At 43.0% G+C, this 21,237-nt stretch overlaps 1 protein-coding gene across 7 annotated transcripts in view; it reads left to right on the forward strand.

Moving 5' to 3' along the window:
- MGAT4A (alpha-1,3-mannosyl-glycoprotein 4-beta-N-acetylglucosaminyltransferase A) overlaps positions 1-21,237 on the forward strand; it is a 111,429-nt gene that overhangs the window by 3,552 nt on the left and 86,640 nt on the right. The window contains exons 1-3 of one of the 7 annotated variants that reach the window (XM_079940588.1): positions 5,103-5,134; positions 9,936-10,264; positions 10,982-11,008. In XM_079940588.1, coding sequence (XP_079796714.1) covers positions 10,171-10,264; positions 10,982-11,008 — 121 coding nt within the window. In that variant the 5' untranslated portion in view covers positions 5,103-5,134; positions 9,936-10,170. Of the gene's footprint in view, positions 1-5,102; positions 5,135-5,661; positions 5,764-6,337; positions 6,394-9,655; positions 10,265-10,981; positions 11,009-21,237 lie in introns of those variants that run through there. The other 6 variants (XM_079940583.1, XM_079940586.1, XM_079940585.1 and 3 more) reach the window with 6 other exon arrangements.

Consider the following 21,237-nt stretch of genomic DNA (forward strand, 5'->3'; position numbering starts at 1 on the left):
TCTTGTAATGCTTATTTCCTTCCCCCCTACATCTGCCCAAATCCTACACCCGTTCTTCAAGGCTCAGAGAAAGTGTGTCCTCTTCCACAGAGTCCTCCTTCATTCTGTCAAAGAATGCTGGCAGTGGCTCCCATGTGCCTGCCCTACAGTGATGAATAAGGTGGTCCCTGACCTCAAACAGTGTAACAGCTGAACGAATGAGGCAGATAAGTCAGCAGACGATTATATCGCTGCTGCCCAGCTTTTCTTTTCACTAAATAAAACACAGAGAAAACAATATTCATCATGGGCCCCCAGCCTGCTTGTAGCTGGAAGGTTCCAGCTGCCCCAGATCTGACCCAACCACTCCAAAGACTGAGAGGCACTGAAGCTTGCCCTTCCTCTAACTAACACCAGCTTGGAAACTCAGGGCGATGCTACAGTGTGATAAATCCACTGGTAGGAGTAGGAACAGAGTACCACGCGTCCCTCTCCCAGTCTTGCGGGAGAGGGAAGGCTTCCTGGGAGGCGGCATCAAGCTGAATCTTGAAGAATGTTAGCCAAAGAGGACGGTGGGGTGGGGCTGGGGAGTGAGTTGCCAGAGGCAACAGGATGTACCATTTGGTGGCTGGCAGGGACCGGTTCAGGACGGCATGTCTTGGCTTGAGGGGCAGAGGCTAGAAGGTGGCTCTAGTGGCAAGCAGGCATGAGATGAGGAGGGTCTTGGGTGTTCCTCCAACCAGACTGTGAAATCCTTGAGGGTTAAGACCACGTTTTCAATTCCGTGTCTTCTAAACTGCTGATCACCTAAGGGCTCCATACAGCATCAGTGTTTGATAGAAAAGTCTCTCCTTACTAGCGACAGCATCGTGATGGCTGCCACGAGACATGTGAACAAGTCTCTCTTAAGAGTGATGTGAACGAGAAAGGTGTTTTCTACGGTTTGTGTTAGTCCCACTGGAGCAGAGAGATCTGCCAGGCTCCATTCCCTCTCGTTTCCAGGACAAGCTCCGGTTTCTCTTTAAAGAATGCCTGAAGTGGTTTTTTATTCTGACGCTGATTTGGTTACTTAGGCATTGTCTTGAGCCTCCCATGCTGTTGCCTTTCTATCCTCTGCTGTGTGATGCCAGGTCTGGGAGTGAGCTGGCTGCAGTTGCTTGGCTTCCTGGAACTGGCTTTCTGTTAATATCTGCCCTTAGGAGGCAATGGTTGGAGATTAGAAGGCAGAGGAAGGAGAGAAGCTTCCTGCTTCTGGAAGTTGTTGGCAACAGTTGCAAAAACAGTGGGGGGTGGGGTGATTCCTGTCTCCAGATGCCCAGGCTAAGGCAGCATCTTTACAGGGTTCCAGACCAATAGCAACAGTTCTCCAGTAGTGCATCAGCAGATGCAAGCTCCAGGTGTCCACCCAGGGGCACTAGCAGTCTCTGATCCTCAGGTATCCATCCTGCATCCTCTTTGTTCTTCATGCCCCTTCTTTCTTCCTTCAGCCCTTCCAACACCTTTGCAAGCAATCTCCTGTATAATATTCCCTCCGTCCAAAATACCTAGCATAGTTTCCTTCCTTCCCTTCCCTTCCCTCCCTCCCCTTTTTCTCTCCTCCCTCCTGCTTTTTTCTCCCTTTCTTCCTTTCTCTTTCTTCCTTTCTTCCTCCCTCCCTTCCTTCCTTCCTTTCTCTATCTCTCTTCCTTCTTTCCTTCCTTCCTTCTTTCCTTCCTTCCTTCCTTCCTCTCTCTCTTTCTTTCTTTCTTTCTTCTTTCTTCTTTCTTTCTTTTTCTTTCTTTCTTTCTTTCTTTCTTTCTTTCTTTCTTTCTTTCTTTCTTTCTTTCTTTCTTTCTTTCTTTCCTTCCTTCCTTCCTTCCTTCCTTCCTTCCTTCCTTCTTCCCTCCCTCCCTCTCTCTCTCTTTTTCTCTTTCTTTCTTTCCTTCCTTCCTTCTGGTCCATGGCCAATACAGACACATACTGGTAGAGTTGTGTTCAGTTGCTATCAAAAAGGGTACAGAAACACTAGGTCTATGAAAAAGATGACAGAGATTATGTTGTCCTGATACCCAGAAGTCCAATGGCCTGATATTTGGCAATCATGGTCCTGGGTATATTATTTGAGTAAAGGTTTTTATCCTGTTTGAAATGTATTGATGAAGTAGCATAGTTGAGCGGCTCAAAGTGGTTTCATGCATGGATGGATTTCAGATGCAGGGCTGTTGATCCAGCATCTTTTCCAAGTACCAAATTCACAGAGGAAGAAAAAGAAAAGAAAAAAGTAGCCAAGGCTCTGAAATTCTCCAGCACAAAATTCTCTTCCATCATGCCTTTGGAGTATACATCAAATAGAATAAAACCAGTGAGTCAGCTTTAATGGTGTGGCTAAGGCACTTAGTAGGGCAGAGTGATCCCTCCAAGCCTCCTAAACTTCCTGCCATGTGGCATTGCCGAGGGCGCCTGTTCCCAGTAAGATGGTTGGATTCTCTTGAAAAATTTTTGCAGTATCTTATATACATATATAAACACCACTGGCCACAACACTTCAGTATGGTAAGGGCTTATAATTCCGTAATCATGTAGCCACACAGCCTGGCTTTTGTCTGAATAACCTGATAGGTACACCTACCCCGACAGTGTGAATGTGAACGAATAAGAAAGGCATCTTTCAGGGGTTCTTTCACAAAGAGATGGGTGAAGGTGTGGAGAGAGAGTGTAAAAATGAAAAATTAAAATAATTTAGCTCTCTGCTATCCTTCATCGGTATAAACCTTAATGTCTACCTAGAGCTCAATATTAAATGTGGTGGTTGGTTCTATTTGAATTCTCCCATTAATTTCTTGGACCTCATGTGCCCTGTCTGATTATACAACAGAAATACTGTGTACCTGTGTCTGAAACACTCTGTGGTTAACAAAGAGTTAATACGCTCTTACTGCCCACCCTGGTCCAAGTTCCCCTCTAACTTCTAGACTAAAGGGATAGAACACACCATTTATCAAGTAAAATGGGAGGGTAAAAAAAAAAAAGCAGGAATGTGATGTGATGTGATTCCTCTTGAAGCCTTTACAATAGAAAAAAAGATCCCATTTGAGCCAGTAGCCAAGAAACCAGAATCACGACATTTAACAATACTCATAAATGATGCAAGTTTGATGGTTGGTGCATGGAGGGGACAGGAACAGAAAAGAACTAAAGATCATGTGTTTGATTTCTTAGAAGTTGATTGCTGCAGGCAGTGGTCCCCACCAACAACTACTCCCCATCAGAGTGATAAAAGGAAAAGATTAGCTTCCTGTGTGTACTCTGTTTTTAGGTCAGATGTCACTTCCAGGAAGCCTCTCCACCCTGAGAATCTGATTGAGGGTCCATCCTATCTTCTGTCCTGGTAGCTTGAGTTTATGGTGCTGTCTGTGGTCTACTTCCTTACCCACCTCTCCCACTAGTCGGTGAGCACCCCTGGGTAGGCACCAGCTGCCTCTGCCCATCTTAGGCACTCCAGAAACATCTGTGGAAAGAACAGCCACCACATCACAGTTTTGTTGGAGACGGAACATAGAGTGGTGAAGTTACAGGCAGAACTTCTAGCCTAAGTCCCTCCCAAGTTTCCACTGACTGTGTGAACTTAAAGGCCAGGATAAGGCAAAAAGAGAAGATGCAGAATAACGGAGCTAGAGAATCATCGCGGAAAAGATAAAAAAGGGAAAAAGAACTAGACTGGACTCAGTGGGGTTAGGAACCCCTTTAATTGTTTATCAAACAAATTCCACAGACATAGTCAGCAAATCCAGGATCGTGTGCTCTGCAAAGTGAGGGTGAATGATCAATCCGTTCTAACCCATACCTTGGCATATATCGCATGCCATTCTGACTTCTTAGGACAACAAACTGAAATCCAGGCTTTCCAGAGCTAAAACGTGATTGGTTTGTGACAAGTTTAACTGTATCACCAGATTTCTTCCAAAACCTGTCCTTCTGCTGCCAGATGGAGTAGCAACAAACGATCAAAAAGGCCCCCTAAGGAAGGCAGTTCTGTCTTTCCTGCTTTTTGTCTTCTGCTGTGGGTTCGCCACTAACCCTCTTCCAGGGGGAATTCTGCCATCTATCCTGAATAAGCCCATTGAGTCTGTAGTTGAAGCTTGTCCTTTGCAGCTTTCCTTTCTCTCTGACATATGCCTCTGCTTATAGAATGTTTGTGAATGCTTTCATTTCCTTCCCTCACTGAGAGAGAAAATATGGAGAAAGTGGAGAGAAACACATCTTTTTAATATTCATCCACTTAACATTTTGTCAGTTGCTGAAGGTGTAAGCAGAGAGGTACAGGAATGGTGGAGGGGCTCTGGAGTCAAACTGACCTGGGTTTGAATTGTGCTTCCATCATTTACTAGTGCCTACATTACTATTTGTATCAGTTTGTATGGTACTACTGTTTGTACTATTAACCTTTCAGGGCCTCCAATTTCTTCCTCTGTAGAATGCAGATAGGAGCTACCTGGGCTATTTGGTTTTTTTGTCCAGTCTTGTGGATGGGGCTTTGTCAAATGGTAGTGCTTTCTTCATCTGCAAGGAAATTGCTTGCCTGTCATTGAGCATTCTAGAGCAAGGCCTAGGGCTTTCCATTCCCAAGAGATATTTCAGGCAAGGTGTATCAAACAATGTATCAAAGGTTTTATCCGAGAGTGGTTTCAGCCTTTATTACTTACATCTGGTCATGAAATTGTTGCCAGTTTGCTAATAGGAAATGTCTTTGTCATAGATTACAGGAAATCTGGCCCTCAGGCCAGTTACTAACCCAAGTCACGGTACATACAAGATACTAAGAAAAACTGGGGCAGACCACTTGGGCTTTCTATAGATGATTATCTATTTGCTTCCGAAGTTAACCTCCAACTTTATGAAATGGTGATAGATTAGGACATGTGGCTCAGGAGAAAGGGGCAGGACAGCGTGGTGTAGTGGAAAAAATCAGAGGCTTTAGCACTCAAACGATCTGCATTTAAATCCTAATTTATATTATCTTCTTCCCAGTCGCTTAAGCAAGTCCTTCTCCCTAAGTTCTGGTCTCCTCGTCGGTAAACTGGGGATAACGATGCCTATCGCTGGGGATGTCGCGAGAGCCAGAGACATCGGTGAGGTGCCTGGACGCGCGGGGCCTCAGAAGCTCTTGCTGGATTAGGTCGGGAGCCGCCCCGGGACCTGTCACTGGGAATGCCTCCCTGGCAGGATGGCGGGGACGGGACCCCAGCTGGGGGTAGGGGCTAGGGCCGGGGCACCCCGGGTGGTCGGGTCGCGCCCCAGGCGGAGGCTGGGGGCTCCCCGGGGCCTTTTGTTGGCAGCCTGAACGGCCTCCGCGCACACGCCCGGGAGGATTAAAGCCAGATGTGGCGGCCGGGCGACACCGAGCGCTCAGAGGCCGGGACCGGAGACCCGGACGCCGCTCCAGACCCCGCGGGGACGGTAAATGAAGCGGGGGAGATCTCACGAGAATGATACAGGCTGCGAGACGGCGCCCCTAAATGACAGCCGGGCGGGCCTCTGGCGGGAGGCTCGGCCGCGCGGGGGCGCCCGGTGGACGGCGCGCAGCACCGGTGGCCAATGGCTGGCGGGGTCGCGGGCGGGGCCGGGCGCGGGGGCCGCAGCGCTCCAGCAGCGGGGCGGAGCCGCGCGGGGAGGCGGGGCGCCCGGCAGCAGCGGCGGCGGCCACAGCAGCCTCCGCGGCGGCCGCGGCAGGACTGGGAGCGCCGGCGGCGGTTGAGGGGCTCGAGGCGGCGGCGGCGGTGGCGGCGCGCGGGCAGCTTCGAGGTGGTGTGCAGGGCGGCTGCGCGGAGGGCGCGGGATTGAGGGGCGGCCCCGGGTCGCGGGAGATCCACCTGCTGGTAACGGAGCAGCCTGCGCCGCGGCCCGGCCTGGAGCTCTTGCGCCTCCGGCTGCTGCGGGGCCGGCTCGGGGCGCGGGCGGACCGGGCCTCGGGGCGGGGAGCGGGCCGGGCCGCCCGGGGTTCGCCGTCAGCCCCGCTCCGCCGCCGCCGCAGCCCCGGGGCGCTGAGCGCTCTCGGGGTGACCGGCCGGGCGCCTGGTGCGTTCTCGGCGCTCCTAGGCGCGGCGGGGCTTGTCGCCTTTGGGGCAAAGTGGAGGAAAGTGGGGGTTTGGGGATGCAGAGGGGAGAGAGAGTTGCCCGCAGGACCTGCTGCCCCAGGGCGCACGCCTGTCCCGGAGTCGGCGGCGTCCCGGGGCCGCGGGGCAGGTGCGGCGGGGGCGAGGCGGCCCGGGCGCAGGGTCTGGGGCTGCTGCCGGGTCGGCGAAGCGTACACAGTCCTGGCGAATTTTCCTACAAAGTCAAGACCCGCTGGTCCTCTGTGCAAGCGCACCCCCATCCCCAGGCCTCAGTTCCGCCTTAACGAGGAAGCTGCAAGTGGGACCCTCGGGTTGGGGCCAGGTGATTCCACTGAGTGTACCCGGTGACAGCGGGAAGGCGTGTTTTATGAGCTGGCAGTCAGACCACTCGCGCGCCCGCTTTTTATTTCTCGCAGCGTGTGTTTCTCTGGAGCCCGTTCATTGCTTACAATCCGAATTGCGAAATATAAGCAGGCGCAGTGCATGTTTTCAGTGCTTTCCATATATTTTGCTGTTGTGCTTTTGCTGTCGGACGACTTCTGATAAAATAGAATGACAACGTCGTTCGTTCGAATTTAGAACCTAAATTTAGAAGTGAATAATATGCGTTTAGTGGTTTATGTTTCTTTTTCTGAATGTTTTTTTAAAAAAAGTTCCATTAACAGGTTATCCTAACAAAGGTTTCTTTAGCCCACACGTGTAAATCTGAAAACGCACAGGACGATGAAATTATGTAAGCTGTATTGACGAAAAATAGAAATCCTTTTATAAACGTAAAACCAATGAATTTTAACATGATTGCGGTGTATAAAGTTGTAGGGCTTACATCACGGATTTCATGATGGTGCCTTTCCTTCAGGCATCTCTGTCCTGTCTGTGGGATGGTAATTAAGCCATATGTTAAGTGTTTTCAGCCATAGAACATATTGACTATTTCAGAGAACACTTTAAAATCCAACAAAGGTTATGTATCTAATAATAACATAAAGGACTGCAGCCCTTAAAGGACTGTTAATAAAACAGATTTTTCAGTGTGAGATCTGGAGTTGAAAGTTCCATACAGCTTTGTCAGGATGCAGAAGATGACCAGTAACTTAAGCCACTGCCTTTTTTGTTGTTAAGAATTCAGATGTGTTAAGTGATAGTCACAGAGAGTGACAAGGTGTTAGATTGAAATTTTTACAGATGTGGACAGTGATGAAAAATATGTGTTACTTCTTCTCTTGCTTTAGGTAGTCAGTCAATCCAAAGGGCTCTTGGCTGTCCAGCCTCACCTCTCCTGTTTTGAGAGCATGGGGGTCATTGGTTTTACTCTTGTTCTGTGCAGTTAAACTTCATTAGTGTGGAAACCCTAATTAAAAATGGATGATGGCATTCTTCCTGAGTAAAATGCTCTTGTATTTCTCTTGCAGAATTTCAGGTCTTATTTGTTGGCAGAGTTCATTATAAGTATTTTCTTCAAACCAGAGCTTAATTACTTCCTGGATCCAATATTTAATATTCCTTATGTTTTTCCCGTTACCAATACTGTATCTATAGTCTACTTGGATTATAGCGGTCATTCACTTTTACTTGTCTCTCTACCCATTTATACTGAATTTTATGGGATTTATTTGTATTTAATAAAACTATGTTTCAAAATATCCTCTATTTTCTGATTCTCTGCTTCTCTGCTTCCCCGTGATTATTGACTGAATGTCTACCCTAATAACCTGTATACTTTTAGTTCTTTTACCAAAGGACAGAATCCTTCTTGAAGTAAGGTAGGGCTAAGGATATAGCAACAGAAAGTTACATGAATTTTTATATGATGCCGCAACAGGACTAAAATTCCAAGTTACATAATTCACTGAGTTATCCCTTCTCTTTTTATAATCAGAATTCATTATCGAGTGCTTATTGATATAAGACAATATATTAGGCACTTTATGGAAATGAGTTGAAATTCTAGAATTTCACCATGAAGACTGTTGACATGGATATGTTAGAAGGTGAATAACTTTGGTTTTAGAAAATTATCATAACTTGAACGTGAGAATATCTTTGGAGTTCTTTGTTTGCGGAGAGTAAGGAGAGGGGAGTTCAGTGCTTCTAGAATATTATACCACAGAGCTGCTGGCCAAGGAGGATTAACAGGCTGCCTGGGTGTGAGTGTGGGCGGGGGAGGGCCTAGTCCAGGGTACAGGAAGTGAGAAATTCGTTTCAAGTTTTAAGTTGAAACTTTGAAATTTCCTGTGAATTTTGCAGTTTATTCTATAATAGATCCATACTGGTTGTAGAGTATAATTATTTTTTTAAATTCACACTTAATCTGTTGGGTAAAGGTAACACCCCGGGATGATTCTCTGGTGTAACCTGAGACTTGGAATATCCCTGGCGCTTCTAGGGGCCCCGGTGCAGGTGGCCTAGTTTGAGAGGCAAAGGGTGGGAGATGAGGACTTGGACTTTGGAGTCATGCAAATTAGGGTTCTGTCTCTGGGTTCATTTTTTTGTGTGTAAGATAGGCAATGCCTGCCTCACGGGAGTTGAAGATTGAAGATTTAGAACGTGTGAGGGACACATAGAAAACCCTCAATGAGTTGTAGTGTCTATCGTTCTTACTGTTAATCCTGTGCCCTAGTGATATCTTTTTTCACTAGTGGAGGTTTCTAGCAACATCACTTTTACAAACCAGCTGAGATGGTAGTTTCTGAATTGCCTACAAATGGCCGCTTTAATCAGCTGCCCTCTTCGCCATAGGGAATTGTCCCTTGGGCTTCCCAGGCCTTTTTGGAGGTGCATTAACTCACCCCACTGGACTGTCACTTAGTGGATTGCCAAGTGCATCTCATGGTCCCCCCGTGGCCAGCAGGAATCAATGCACATCTTGCCGTGCCTGATATGCCCTGAGGGAATGAGACCGGCTGTGCACAGAGCCGCCTGAACCAGTGACTGGCTGCAGGTTTTTGATTCGGTTTTATTTTTTAATACAGTTAACATTTATTGAGAACCTATTAGGTGCTAGGTGACTATACTTAAGTACTTCTCAGGACATGATTTCATTCTGTTTTCTGAACTTTGCTAGGTGGGAGGTGATCTCCAGATTTTTTTCAGCTTTGCTAGATGGGAGGTGATCTCCAGGTTTCCTGAGTTAAAGCAATGCTAAGTGATTAGTCCTGGGTCCTATGGTATCCTGGTTGGATTGCTGCATTTTCTAAATGCTGAAATAGTCCCAGTTTACACCCGGGGAGTAGGTTAATCGTTGGAAAAATGACATTTATTTTACAATGATGATCGATAGCAATCATAACTGTAACCTTTTTATTATTTATGAGAACAGGAGGGTCCAGGACAGGTAGTTTTCTCATGTTATGGATGAACCACAAAGCCAAGATAAGTGACATGCCTGAAGTCCCGCAAGCAGTAATGGAGCTGGATCTAGGACCTAGGGCTTCTGACCCTCGTAGGTTGTAGTCTGTCAGTTTTCTTTAAAAAATTTAAAACATTAACTGTTATTGTGCAACAGGAGGATCGCAGAGAGTGAAGATGATGTTACTCAGGAACCATTGTGTGATCATTAGAGTTCTCAGCTTGGAATCTGTGGCTTACTATTTAATGAGCCCCACCACTTCCCCCTTTAAATAAGTAACCATAACTGTTTCCACAGGCAAAACAAAACCAATGAGGAGGGAGTACAGTTGGAAGCTTTTTTCCCTGGAGAAGAACCATATCATTCTAGTGTATTAAATGTCATTTGGATATGGAAGTCTTTACAGATACAGTTTAGCCCAGCCAAAAATCTGTTTATAACAGTGACTGATAAATGAAGAAACTAATATTTTGCATCACTGAGCAAGTTTTTCTTTCTCTCTTCCCCCCGAATAGGAAGAAAGAAGCCTGCAGCATCCACCTATGAAGACCGTGCAGACAGTCCTGAATAGTAATTGTGGGTGGCGTGGCCGCCAGGCTGCTTCCGCGCAGCGTCTGCAATGAACTTCTCCTATTGATTGTTTTGATTGGCCCAGAGCCAGGAGTCCTGGCTTCACCTGACTTCAGGATAAAAAGAAAACAGTCTTGGTTATCATCCTAAACATATGAACCAGTGTGATGGTGAAATGAGATGAGGCTCCGAAATGGAACTGTAGCCACTGTTTTAGCATTTATCACGTCGTTCCTTACTTTATCTTGGTATACTACGTGGCAAAATGGGAAAGGTAAGGAAAACATCTCCAAAAATGTGCATGGCATGTAGTAGGTGTTTCACTTTGTCAACGGTGCGTAGATGCTTGAGTTGAATGCCCCTACAAGCTGCATGTTGCATGCTATCTGCTGGCGGCCTGCCAGTTTCTTTCTGACACAAAAATGAGGCAGTATTCTTGGATGGAGGAGACAGACTTTCTCATTTGAATGGGGTTTGTTTTGGTTTTGATTTCTTGTAATTGCACTTGGAGAGACATGCTCATCAGTGGTTTATATTATAAATGGCAGCCAAGTCGAATAACAAAGACTTCTGTTTGGGCATTTTATTTTTTATTATTAAACGTCATAAATGTTTAATAAGCTTCCTTGTACCGGATGTTGTATAAAACGCTTCAAAGGACAATCGGTGCCTTCATGAAATTTACATGCTGATCATAGGACTGATTTGGTGCTGTGTAGTTAATGATTTAACCAGCATGTGTTGACAGATTGCTCTTCAGGCAAGAGTATTTTTGAAGTAAGTGAGGAGAAATTCTGATGTGAAAATTTTAAAAGTTTAAAGATTAATTTTGTTCAGACTGTCCAACTGTGTTTCTAAGGAAGGTTGTCTGTTTAGTGATTGGAAGTATATTCAGGGCTAATGCATTTCTTTGCTTTTTTTGAAGAGGAAATGTTTACAGGCAATTCCTACCCCTCCTTTTTACCTGTCTCCTTTCCTTATGTTAATCTAGGGAATATTGATGGCAAGAAGAATGGAGGTGAGTATTGTATTTAGTTTGTGAGAGTCAAGGTAGACTAGTAGTTGTCACCTGGTTATTGGAAGGTGGTGTTGCTGGCATTATTTTATTGACTTGTATGAAAGTAACTGAAAAGATGTGTTCACGACTTAACTTTTCTCTGGTGTGTGTATTGATATGTATATATCTGTGTGAGTATATGTGTATATATGAAATAAGTTGATATAAGTGGGAAAACGTGTTCTGCGCTTTGAGCAAGTATAGTATTGGTATTGTTTTTCTCTTTTTCTCTGAGTTGGACTCTAATTTCGGAAGGAACTGTTTGGGGAAAATGAATGAAATACTTGCTGAAGACCTTTCTTCTTTGCAGACAAATATATACATTTTAGATTTCATTTTTTAATCGTACCAAAAGGAGAAGACTTACTTAAGAAGAACTTTGAGTAGTTAATCAAACTATTGCTTGTCCCTGACGTGAACAGAACAGATGACTGGCCTTAAAAGTCTACTTAGGAAATAAGAGTAAATGACCCTAAGAAGAGTATATGGATTTTTTTCTTATCAGGAAACTTATCTATTCAGAGAGTTATAGTAACAGAAACTTGACCCTTTTTACTGTGTCTTATTTAAAGGATTAAAACTTTTGGAATCTCCATTCCTTTTATCTTGTTCCATATGTAAAGCTATTATAAGCATTATTTTTTTGTGTGTTAAGTGGTCTTTAGAATCAAAATTAATTTCAAAACATATAACGATCTTTTCACCTTGTAGTATTAGGGATACACACAAAAAGCCTCATCTCTTTGATTTTCACTCTTCGAACAGTCTGTAGTCCTTCTGTGCATACTTTTCTGTTCTGTTTTTTCTGCTTAGTGTTTTGTCCGGACTCTTTCAGGTATCAGCAGAGGTCTCCCGTCGTGCTTCTGTAAAACCCCCTGTGCTTTAATGCCAGCGTTTATGTAACCACTCTGACCGCTGAGCATTCGGATTCTTTCTAGATCATTCTGGCAGTCAGCCTGGATTTTCCAGAGCCAGCCTCATTTCAGATGTTTAATTCTTATATACTCATAAACCACGTGCTCTGCTTTTTATATTGAAAGCATGGTTTCTGTAATCACCGATGTTTCTGGACTCATAATTTTTATTTTTCACTCATTCATTGGTCCCTTTCATGTACCTGTCCTGTGCCTAGCACTGTGTTATATGCTGTGAATACGAAAAGGAAGAAGACACTTCACACCTTTGGGAAGCTCAAGGACCAGTGGGGGAAGATGCAAGTAAAAAAATGTGACACCGTCAGATAGGCTAAGATAGAAGCGGTAACAGAGTGCTGCGGTTGTCCTGTCATAAGCATATTATGTGTTACATGTTGTCTCATTTAATCCTCAAAATGACCTCGGGAGGTATTATTACCTCCTTTCTATGCATGAGGAAACCAAGGCAGAGTGGTAGAGGAACTTGTCAAGATCATACATTAAGGGGAAGAGTGAAGCTTAAACTCAGTAAAGCTGGTTCAGAGATTATGCTCCTAGCTATTGGTCTCCTGCCCAGAAGAGCAGAGACCAGGCAGAAAAGGGGACAGGAGGCATGTCAGGTGGAGGAGGCTGCTGTGCATCCATGAGCTTGCTGCAAGGGTGTAGGGCCTTCGGGCTTTGGAATTACGAGATGCTCATTGTGCTTCCAGGGCTGTCCCAGGGTTTAGCTGGTCATCCCAGTGCAGTTCCTATCACATTTGTTATAGGTCTTCATTTACTACTTGGAAGAATACATGAGCTGGTCCATGGGATTGGCGTACGTTGAGGAGGATGTCAGGAACCCAACCAGGAAAGCTGGAGTTCAGTCCAGGGTACAGGTTTCTGCAGGGTATGCAGGATTCTCACATAAAAATTAGGCAGAATTCCAACTGTGTGGAAAGCACAGGTTGGGAAAGTTGTAAGCAGGTGTGAGAGTGGGACAAGGGTAATTACATGTCTTACTTGTGTGTGGGGGGGAGTGGGGGGAGGGTTCTCCTAATGGACTTCCTAGTTTGGTCAGGCACAATCCAGAAACTGGGCAACACCAAGCAAGCAATCTTAGATGCCTGTCCTTAGGGACATCTAACACTCATGTACGTTTCTGTGTGGACATGTGTTTTCTTTTCTCTTGGTTATTTACCGAGGAGTGGAATTGCCAGGTCATGTGGTAACTCTGTATCTAATCATCTGAGGAGCTGCCAGACCGTTTTCCAAAGTAGCTGGACCATTAGCGTTTCTTCCAGCAGGGTATGAAGGTTACCGTTTCTTTGCATTCTTGATGACACGTATTATCTGGCTTTTTGATTCCACTCATCCTGGTAGTAGTGAAGTAGTATATCATTGTGCTTTTTATTTGTATTTCTAATAATGTTTAGCATCTTTTTATGTACTTATTAGCCATTTGTATATCTTCTTTGGAAAAAATGTCTATTTAGGTTCTTTGCCTATTTAAAAAGAATTTTTTAACTATTAAGTTGTAAGAGTTCTTTATATATTCTAAGGCAAAAATACAGTAAGCGTAGTTGGATCAACCACCTATATACCTAGTATGAAGGTTAAAAGACAAAACTAGTAAAATCATATAACTATAAATAAAAATTAATAAATACACATATACACACACAATAATTAAGGGATACACAAAATAAAAATATGTTAAAGATGGCATCAAAAGCATGAAATGAGGGGGTGGCACAAAAATGTAGTGCTTTTAGAACGTGCTCAAACTTAAATGACCATCAACTTAAAATAGATAGCTGTATACATATGTTGTTATAGAAGAACCTCATGGTAACTACAAACCAAAACCTGATAATAGACACTAAAAATAAAGAGGAAGGAATACAAACATAATATTGAAGAAAGTAGTCAAATCAGAAGGGAAGAGAGCAAGAGAAGAAGAGAGGAACAGAGAAGACCAATAAAAATAACCAGGGAAAAAAATTAACAAAATGGCAGTAAGTACATACCTGTCAGTAATTTCTTTAAATGTAAATGGACTACACATTTCATCCAAAAGACGTAGGGTGGCTGAATAGATACAAAGGCAAGACTCATGTATACACTGCCTATTAAGAGACTCACTTTAGATCTAAAGACACACATAGACTGAAAGTGAGGGGATGGAAAAAGGTATTCCATGTAAATGGAAATAGGAAGAAAGCTGGGACAGCTTTTTATTTAAGCATACTTAAATTAAACTTTAAAACAAAGACTGTAACTAGAGCAAAGAAGGACGTCACATAATGATAAGGGGATCAATCCAACAAGAAGATATAACACTTGTAAACATGTATGTACCCAACATAGGAGCACCTAAATACATAAAGCAAATATTAACAGACATAAAGGGAGAAATTGACAGTAATACAATAGTAGGGAACTTTAACACTCCACTTACATCAATGGATAGATCATCCAGACAGAGAATCAATAAGGAAACACTGGCATTAAATGGCACATTAGACCAGATGGACTGAATAAATATATATAGGACTTTCAACCGCAAAAGAGCAGAACACACATTCCGTTCAAGTGTGCTTGTAATATTCTGCAGGACAGATCCCATGCTAGGCCACAAAAAACGTCTCAGTAAATTTAGGAAGATTGAAATCATATTAAGCATCTTTTCTGACCACTGCATATGAGACTAGAAATCAACTACAAGAAATAAAAACTGGAAAAATAACAAATATGTGGAGTCTAAACAACATGCTGTAAATATGTAATGGGTCATTGAAGAAATAAAAGAGGGAATAAAAGTATACTTTGAGACAAATGAAGATAGAAACACAGCATTCCAAGATTTATGGGACACAGCCAAGGCACTTCTAAGAGGGAAGTATATAGCAGTACAGGCTTACCTTGAGAAATGATAGAAGTCCCAAACAATCTAACCTTACACGTAAAGGAACTAGAAAAAGGGGAACAAAGCCCAAAGTTAGTACAAGTAAGGAAATAATAAGAGTGGAAATAAATGAAGTAGAGATGAAAAAAGCAATGGAAAAGATCAATGAAACTAAGAACTGGTCCTTTGAAAAGATAAACAAAATTGTTAAACCTTTAGCCAGACTCATCAAGAATAAGAGAGGGCCCAAATAAATGAAATGAAAAATGAAAGAGAAGTTACAACTGATACCGCAGAAATACAAAATATAAGAGATTACTATGAAAATTTGTATGTCAGCAAATTGGACAACCTAGAAATAATGGATAAATTCCTAGAAACATACAGTGTTCCAAGACTGAATCAGGAAGAAATAGAAAATCTGAGCAGACTGATTACCAGTAATGAAATTAAATCAGTAATTTAAAAAAACTCCCAAAGAACAGGACCAGATAGCTTCACAGGTAACAGGAGCCTTTAGCTCCTTGAAGAATGGAGTCTTTTTTTTTTTTTTTTTTTTTTAGTAAATCCTACAGCTTGGCTTGGGTTGTTATTCTTTTTTTAAATTTATTTGTTTATGACTGTGTTGTGTCTTCATTTCTGTGCGAGGGCTTTCTCTAGTTGCGGCAAGCGGGGGCCACTCTTCATCGCAGTGCGCGGGCCTCTCACTATCGTGGTCTCTCTTGTTGCAGAGCACAGGCTTCAGAAGTTGTGGCTCAGCAGTTGTGGCTCACGGGCCTAGTTGCTCCGTGGCATGTGGGATCCTCCCAGACCAGGGCTCGAACCTGTGTCCCCTGCATTAGCAGGCAGATTCTCAACCACTGCGCCACCAGGGAAGCCCAAGAATGGAGTCTTAATGGACTAATTTCTGTGTGGTATCAGCACTTCTTGTCCCTCTCAGTGGACAGTGCAAGGAAGTGTGTGTGTTTATACACACATCTGTTATCTAGTTCTATATCCATCTGTATATATTAAAAAGAAAAACCACCATGAGTTCATACTGGTCCCTCTGATTTTAATCCAGTGCTATAGTGTTCATTCTAGTCTAGTCTAGACATTTCCCTGTCTCCGTAAAAAACATGGCTGTTAGTATCCCAATATAGTAATTATTTGCTCAATCTCAGTGTATACATACATACAGTCTCCTGGTAGAGATATTAACTTAAGCATACTTTATTAGCATCTTCTCATTAGAAGACCACCTAGAGTTTTCTTCCTCTGAAATGTGGGGTCTAGTCTAGGACTGTGATCATTTTAGGACAGATCATTCTTTTCTTACTCAGTTTCTTTGTGAGACCATTGTTCTGATCATCGCCCCCTCCCCCCATTCTTGTAATACTTCTTACTTTGTTCGAAAACTCTTGGGCTTACACAGAACTACCCCCCCATTTCTTGGTATACACAGATATCTATACTTTATAAGGAGACATGCTTATTAGAGGAAACAAACACTCAATTATATTGACAGTCTTCTACTTACTGAAATTAACAAAAAAGTACCCATATACTTTACCTCTTTTTTTTGCATTCCAACCTTTCTCCGAATATTTTCCTCTTTTTAGTAGTATTTCCAAAATACATTTATATCCACTTAATATAATTTTTTTTCTTCCAGTGTCCACATTGTCACAACTTGTCTACAGGAGGTCCTTTTAAAAAGGCTATTGTCTTTATCTCTTTAGAACTCTCCCTGACATCTTTGGAAGCATCCTTGCTTTCTTAATTCTATTACCATGCTTGCAGACATGTCCTTATTTTTTTCCCCCCATCAGAAGATGTGGAATTAGTTATGCCTTAAGAGTCCTAGTTCCTTTCGGTAGGAATTATATTAGAGACCAAAATTTTGGTGCCTGTGAGATTCCATGATGGACAAGCGTTGCTGTTGTTCTTAGGAAATGGTCATTGGTTGGTTTTTCCAATTTAACCCATCATGGTGCTGTACCCTACTTTCCTTTCTTTATGAGGTTTTATTGATCACTAAGACTTTGTCCTGTGTTGATGAGCTCCAGCTCTCTAAAGAGGCATTCCAATATGATTGCAGTTTTGTAGGGCGACTGGGCAGCCTGGGACTTGTTACTTAAAGGAGAATGTGAAGTGGGATAGGAAAAGTTTGCCTACAGGTTTCTCTCTTTCTTCACATGGTGGCAAATGGGCAGATGTTGCTTGAATTTACCTCTTTGTTAGTACTGGCAGGCTTCAGTGTAGAGAAACTTCTGTTGGCACCTTGATTGCTATTTCAAAGTACTAAAAAAATTTTTTTAAAAAAATTTCTTCACAAATCCTGTGTGTGAGTTATGGAAAAAGGAGAAAAATGTTCCAGGAAATGTAATGTTCCTAAACTGGATGTCTGGTGCCTTGCAGCCATGATAGAGTTTTCCCTGGTACCATGTTGTTCTTTCATTAAATCAGTGGAGGTTAAGTTTAAAAACCTGACCTTCAAGATTTGTGTTGTAAAGGTTTTTTTTTGTTGCCTCTCCTAATTTGAATTTAGCTCAAGTTGTCTCTTCTGTAACTCTGCAGCATTCCTTCGAATCTTTTATCTGTTCCTATTTTTCCCCATTTCACTTTCAGTCAGTGGTAAGGTTCTATTAGTTTACAGACAATTTTTCAGAGAGATAATAAGACTGGTTAGACCTCTGTTATTACTGTATACTGCTGCTGTTTCAGGAGAAATACGCCTGTAGTTTCAAAGAAGATAAGCATAGGGTTGGTATTTGGGGATGGTAAAGAATACCATTTGGTGGTCTCATTCAGTCCTCACAACAGCTCTAGGGAAATAGATGAGTATTAAATCCCTGTTTGAAGACACTAAGGCAATTAGTAAATTACTTCATCCCACTCTGTTACCTGACTGGAGAACGATAGAGTGCAAGGTCTAAGCCCAGGTGTGTCTGATGCCCAGGTGTGTCTGATGCCCTGGCTTGGACTATCTGAAGCAGACTGCCCACTGCAGTAGAAAACAGGGTTTCCATAGAGGGGCTTCTGGAAGTCCCATTTTGTTGGTCACCGAATGTGGCTTCTTCATATACTTTTTCTAAAACAGTATTTTCTTTGATAGTATTTAGTCATGTTCTAGCCCTATTCATTTATTTTGCAATTTTTTTAAGTATGAGGTTTCCTTTTTTTTTTTTTTTTGCGGTACGCGGGCCTCTCTCTGCTGTGGCCTCTCCCGTTGCGGAGCACAGGCTCCGGACGCGCAGGCTCAGCGGCCATGGCTCACGGGCCCAGCCGCTCCGCAGCGTGTGGGATCTTCCCGGACCGGGGCACGAACCCGCGTCCCCTGCATCGGCAGGCGGACTCGCAACCACTGCGCCACCAGGGAAGCCCCTGAGGTTTCCATTTTTAAGAAATTTAGAGGAAAAAAATCCAGTTCAATTTGATTCTTTTTAGATTAACAAGTCAGTTCACCCTGCCATTAGTTAAAGGATACTTAGGTCATGCAAATAATCTGTTGCAAAATTCCCTTTAAATTGAAGTGTCTGTGTTATTGGTTGCTGATATTTCTGGAAGAAATGTGTGTTGACGAGAGTGATGCTGGTGGGATTTTGTTTTGTCACAGAGTAACAACCGTTAAAGTGTCTTTCTAGCAACATGTTGCCATAGTTTAAGGTGGATATAACCTTTTCTTTTCCCCAGATATAATTACACAGAATCTTAAACTTTCAGAGTTTAGGTTTATTGCTCTGATGCAGAGGAGGACACATAAATCTAGAGGCTTTTGATTAAAATAAAGCACGTAATTAATGACTATATCAAATTTAGTATGTTTCCTTTTATTATGGACCTAAAAAGCAGGCTCTTTATTGTCAGTGTGTGAACTCAAAGAACCTTGACATTGAGTAAATCACAGAGGAGGATGTCATAGTCTTGACTTCCATATTTTGGTCTATAACAGAGATGACTAAGGTCAACCTAAGGCAGCTGGCAAAAAAAATTTATGGGTAGTTAGAAAATACAGGTTTCCAGTGTGGAACTTAAGTTACTTTGGAACCATTTTCAGTGAGTGAGTTATAATGAAGGTCAGGTGTATCATGGAATGTGTGAAATTTTTGACTTCTAACAGATGTTTAAATATTTGGATTAAGTCGTGGAGAAGGTCCAGAAAGAACTCCAGAGACTACACATGACCAGCCTTGCTCTGGCAGAGTTGGACTTGATTCCTTTTTAGAAGTGAAAGGCAAGGTGAATGTAGAGGTTATTAAACTCTTAAGATGCTGTTGATAGTTTTCTTTTCCTGAGGAATAATGGCAGTATTATCATTGGGGGAAAATAAGATCCTAGAGATCTTGGTTCTCTTAGAGCTTGTGCTTGGATTTTGGAAAAGTCACTTTAGCTTTCTGGCTTTGTTTGTTTCGGGTTTGGGTTTTTGGTTTTTGTTTTTCTTTTTGCCTCTCATTTCACTGTTAATGTCATGGAGGAATTTTAAAGATTGGGTGAAGTGCTTGAAGGCAATGTGTAGGCAAACGGTTTTTTTGTTTTGTGGGTTTTTTTCCCCCTAAGGACGAAAAGAAGGATATGTAAATTACAGAGCTTGATGTTTGGGGACAGACATTAGTTGCGTAGTTTGAGAGCATGAATATTTATAAAAAGAAGCAGTGATTGCTGGCAGCCAGCAAAAATGAACTAGGATTGAGTCTAGACAATGAGCGTTTTAAAGCACAAAGACCGTGTCCCCACCCTGCCCGACGCCATTTTTTAAAATTTCAAAGTATACAGAAAAATATAATGAATAATATAGAAGTATTCCTCCTAGATTTTCATATTTACTTCCAGTCTTTTCATTTTTAATAAATGAAGCATGGCAGATTTCCCTAAAATCTTTCACCCATTTTTCATCTCTGCCCCCTACCTTGACTGAGGCAAACCATATCATGTCTGTGTGCTCTTCTAGTCCACTTTTTATACATTGATTTATGTATATAAGTATCCAGAAACTGTATGTATGTACATGTATGTATCGTTTTTTGTGTTTTAAAGCATTTAAATCATATTGTGCTCTGTTACAACAGTACTATGCAAGTATTCTACATGTATAACAACATCTTGTCTTTTTTAAAAAAAATATTTATTTATTTATTTATTTTTGGCTGCTTTGGGTCTTTGTTACTGCACACAGGCTTTCTCTAGCTGCAGAGAGCGGGGGCCACTTTTTGATGTGGTGCGCGGGCTTCCCATTGCGGTGGCTTCTCTTTGTTGCTGAGCACGAGCTCTGGGTGCACAGGCTTCAGTAGTTGTGGCTCATGAGCTCTAGAGCACAGGCTCAGTAGTTGTGGTGCATGGGCTTAGTTGCTCAGCAGCATCTTCCTGGACCAGAGCTGGAATCTGTGTCCCCTGCATTGGCAGGCAGATTCTTAACCACTGTGCCACCAGGGAAGTCCCTTGTCTTTTTTTTTTTTTTAATCACATCATTTCAGTGTTTCTGAGGTTCCTCCACATCCTGGAGGTCCCTACCTCATCATTTTCGCAGTTGTCACTCTATGGCCACTTTTTTTTTTTTTTTTTTTTTTTTGCGGCATGCGGGCCTCTCACTGCTGCGGCCTCTCCCATTGCGGAGCACAGGCTCTGGGTGCGCAGGCTCAGTGGCCATGGCTCACGGGCCCAGCCGCTCTGCGGCATGTGGGATCTTCCCGGACCAGGGCACGAACCCGTGTCCCCTGCATCAGCAGGCAGACTCTCAACCACTGCACCACCAGGGAAGCCCTATAGATAATATTTTTAATGGACATCATTTATTTCCTCAACAGTTAGGGTGATCATATATTGTCCAGACTGGGGCACTAGAGAACAATTATTGTTACTAGTAACAGTTAGGCTGGGATAACAGTTGTAAACTGGAACTGTCCCTAAGCAAAGGTAAGTTTGTAGTCAGCCTATTAAAGAAGGGAAGGACAATGGTAGAAAATGACTGGCCATGTAAGGACGGAACAGGGAAACTGATTTAGTTGTGATGGGAAGTGAAGCTCTCAGCGATCAGAATCATGAGCCTGTGTTCCTGAGAGTGTGTGATCCAGGGCACTAATCAAACACCAAGTGGAACCAGCCCATCGCTGCAATGAATTCCTTAAGAAGGAAGTGTAAACAGGGAGGAGGGGGAAATCGTTCCCTAGGCGGTGGCAGGCTTCCGCTGAAGCAGTAATGAAAGGAAGTTACCTTTTAGTGTGTTGATTGTGATCTAGAAGGTTAATCAACCCTCTTCTCTAGGGAAATAAGCATTGCCCTTTCTGACCTGATTGGATGAAAGAGTAAAGATAACTTGGGTTTCCTTATCAGAAAACTAAGAGATAAGGTAGAAATAGGACACTGCGGACATCCCCCTGTCACCTTCTTTAAGGGAAGTTCCTTCCTGCGTG

This window comes from Stenella coeruleoalba, assembly GCF_951394435.1.
Source record: "Stenella coeruleoalba genome assembly, chromosome: 13".
Classification (NCBI taxonomy): Eukaryota; Metazoa; Chordata; class Mammalia; order Artiodactyla; family Delphinidae; genus Stenella; species Stenella coeruleoalba.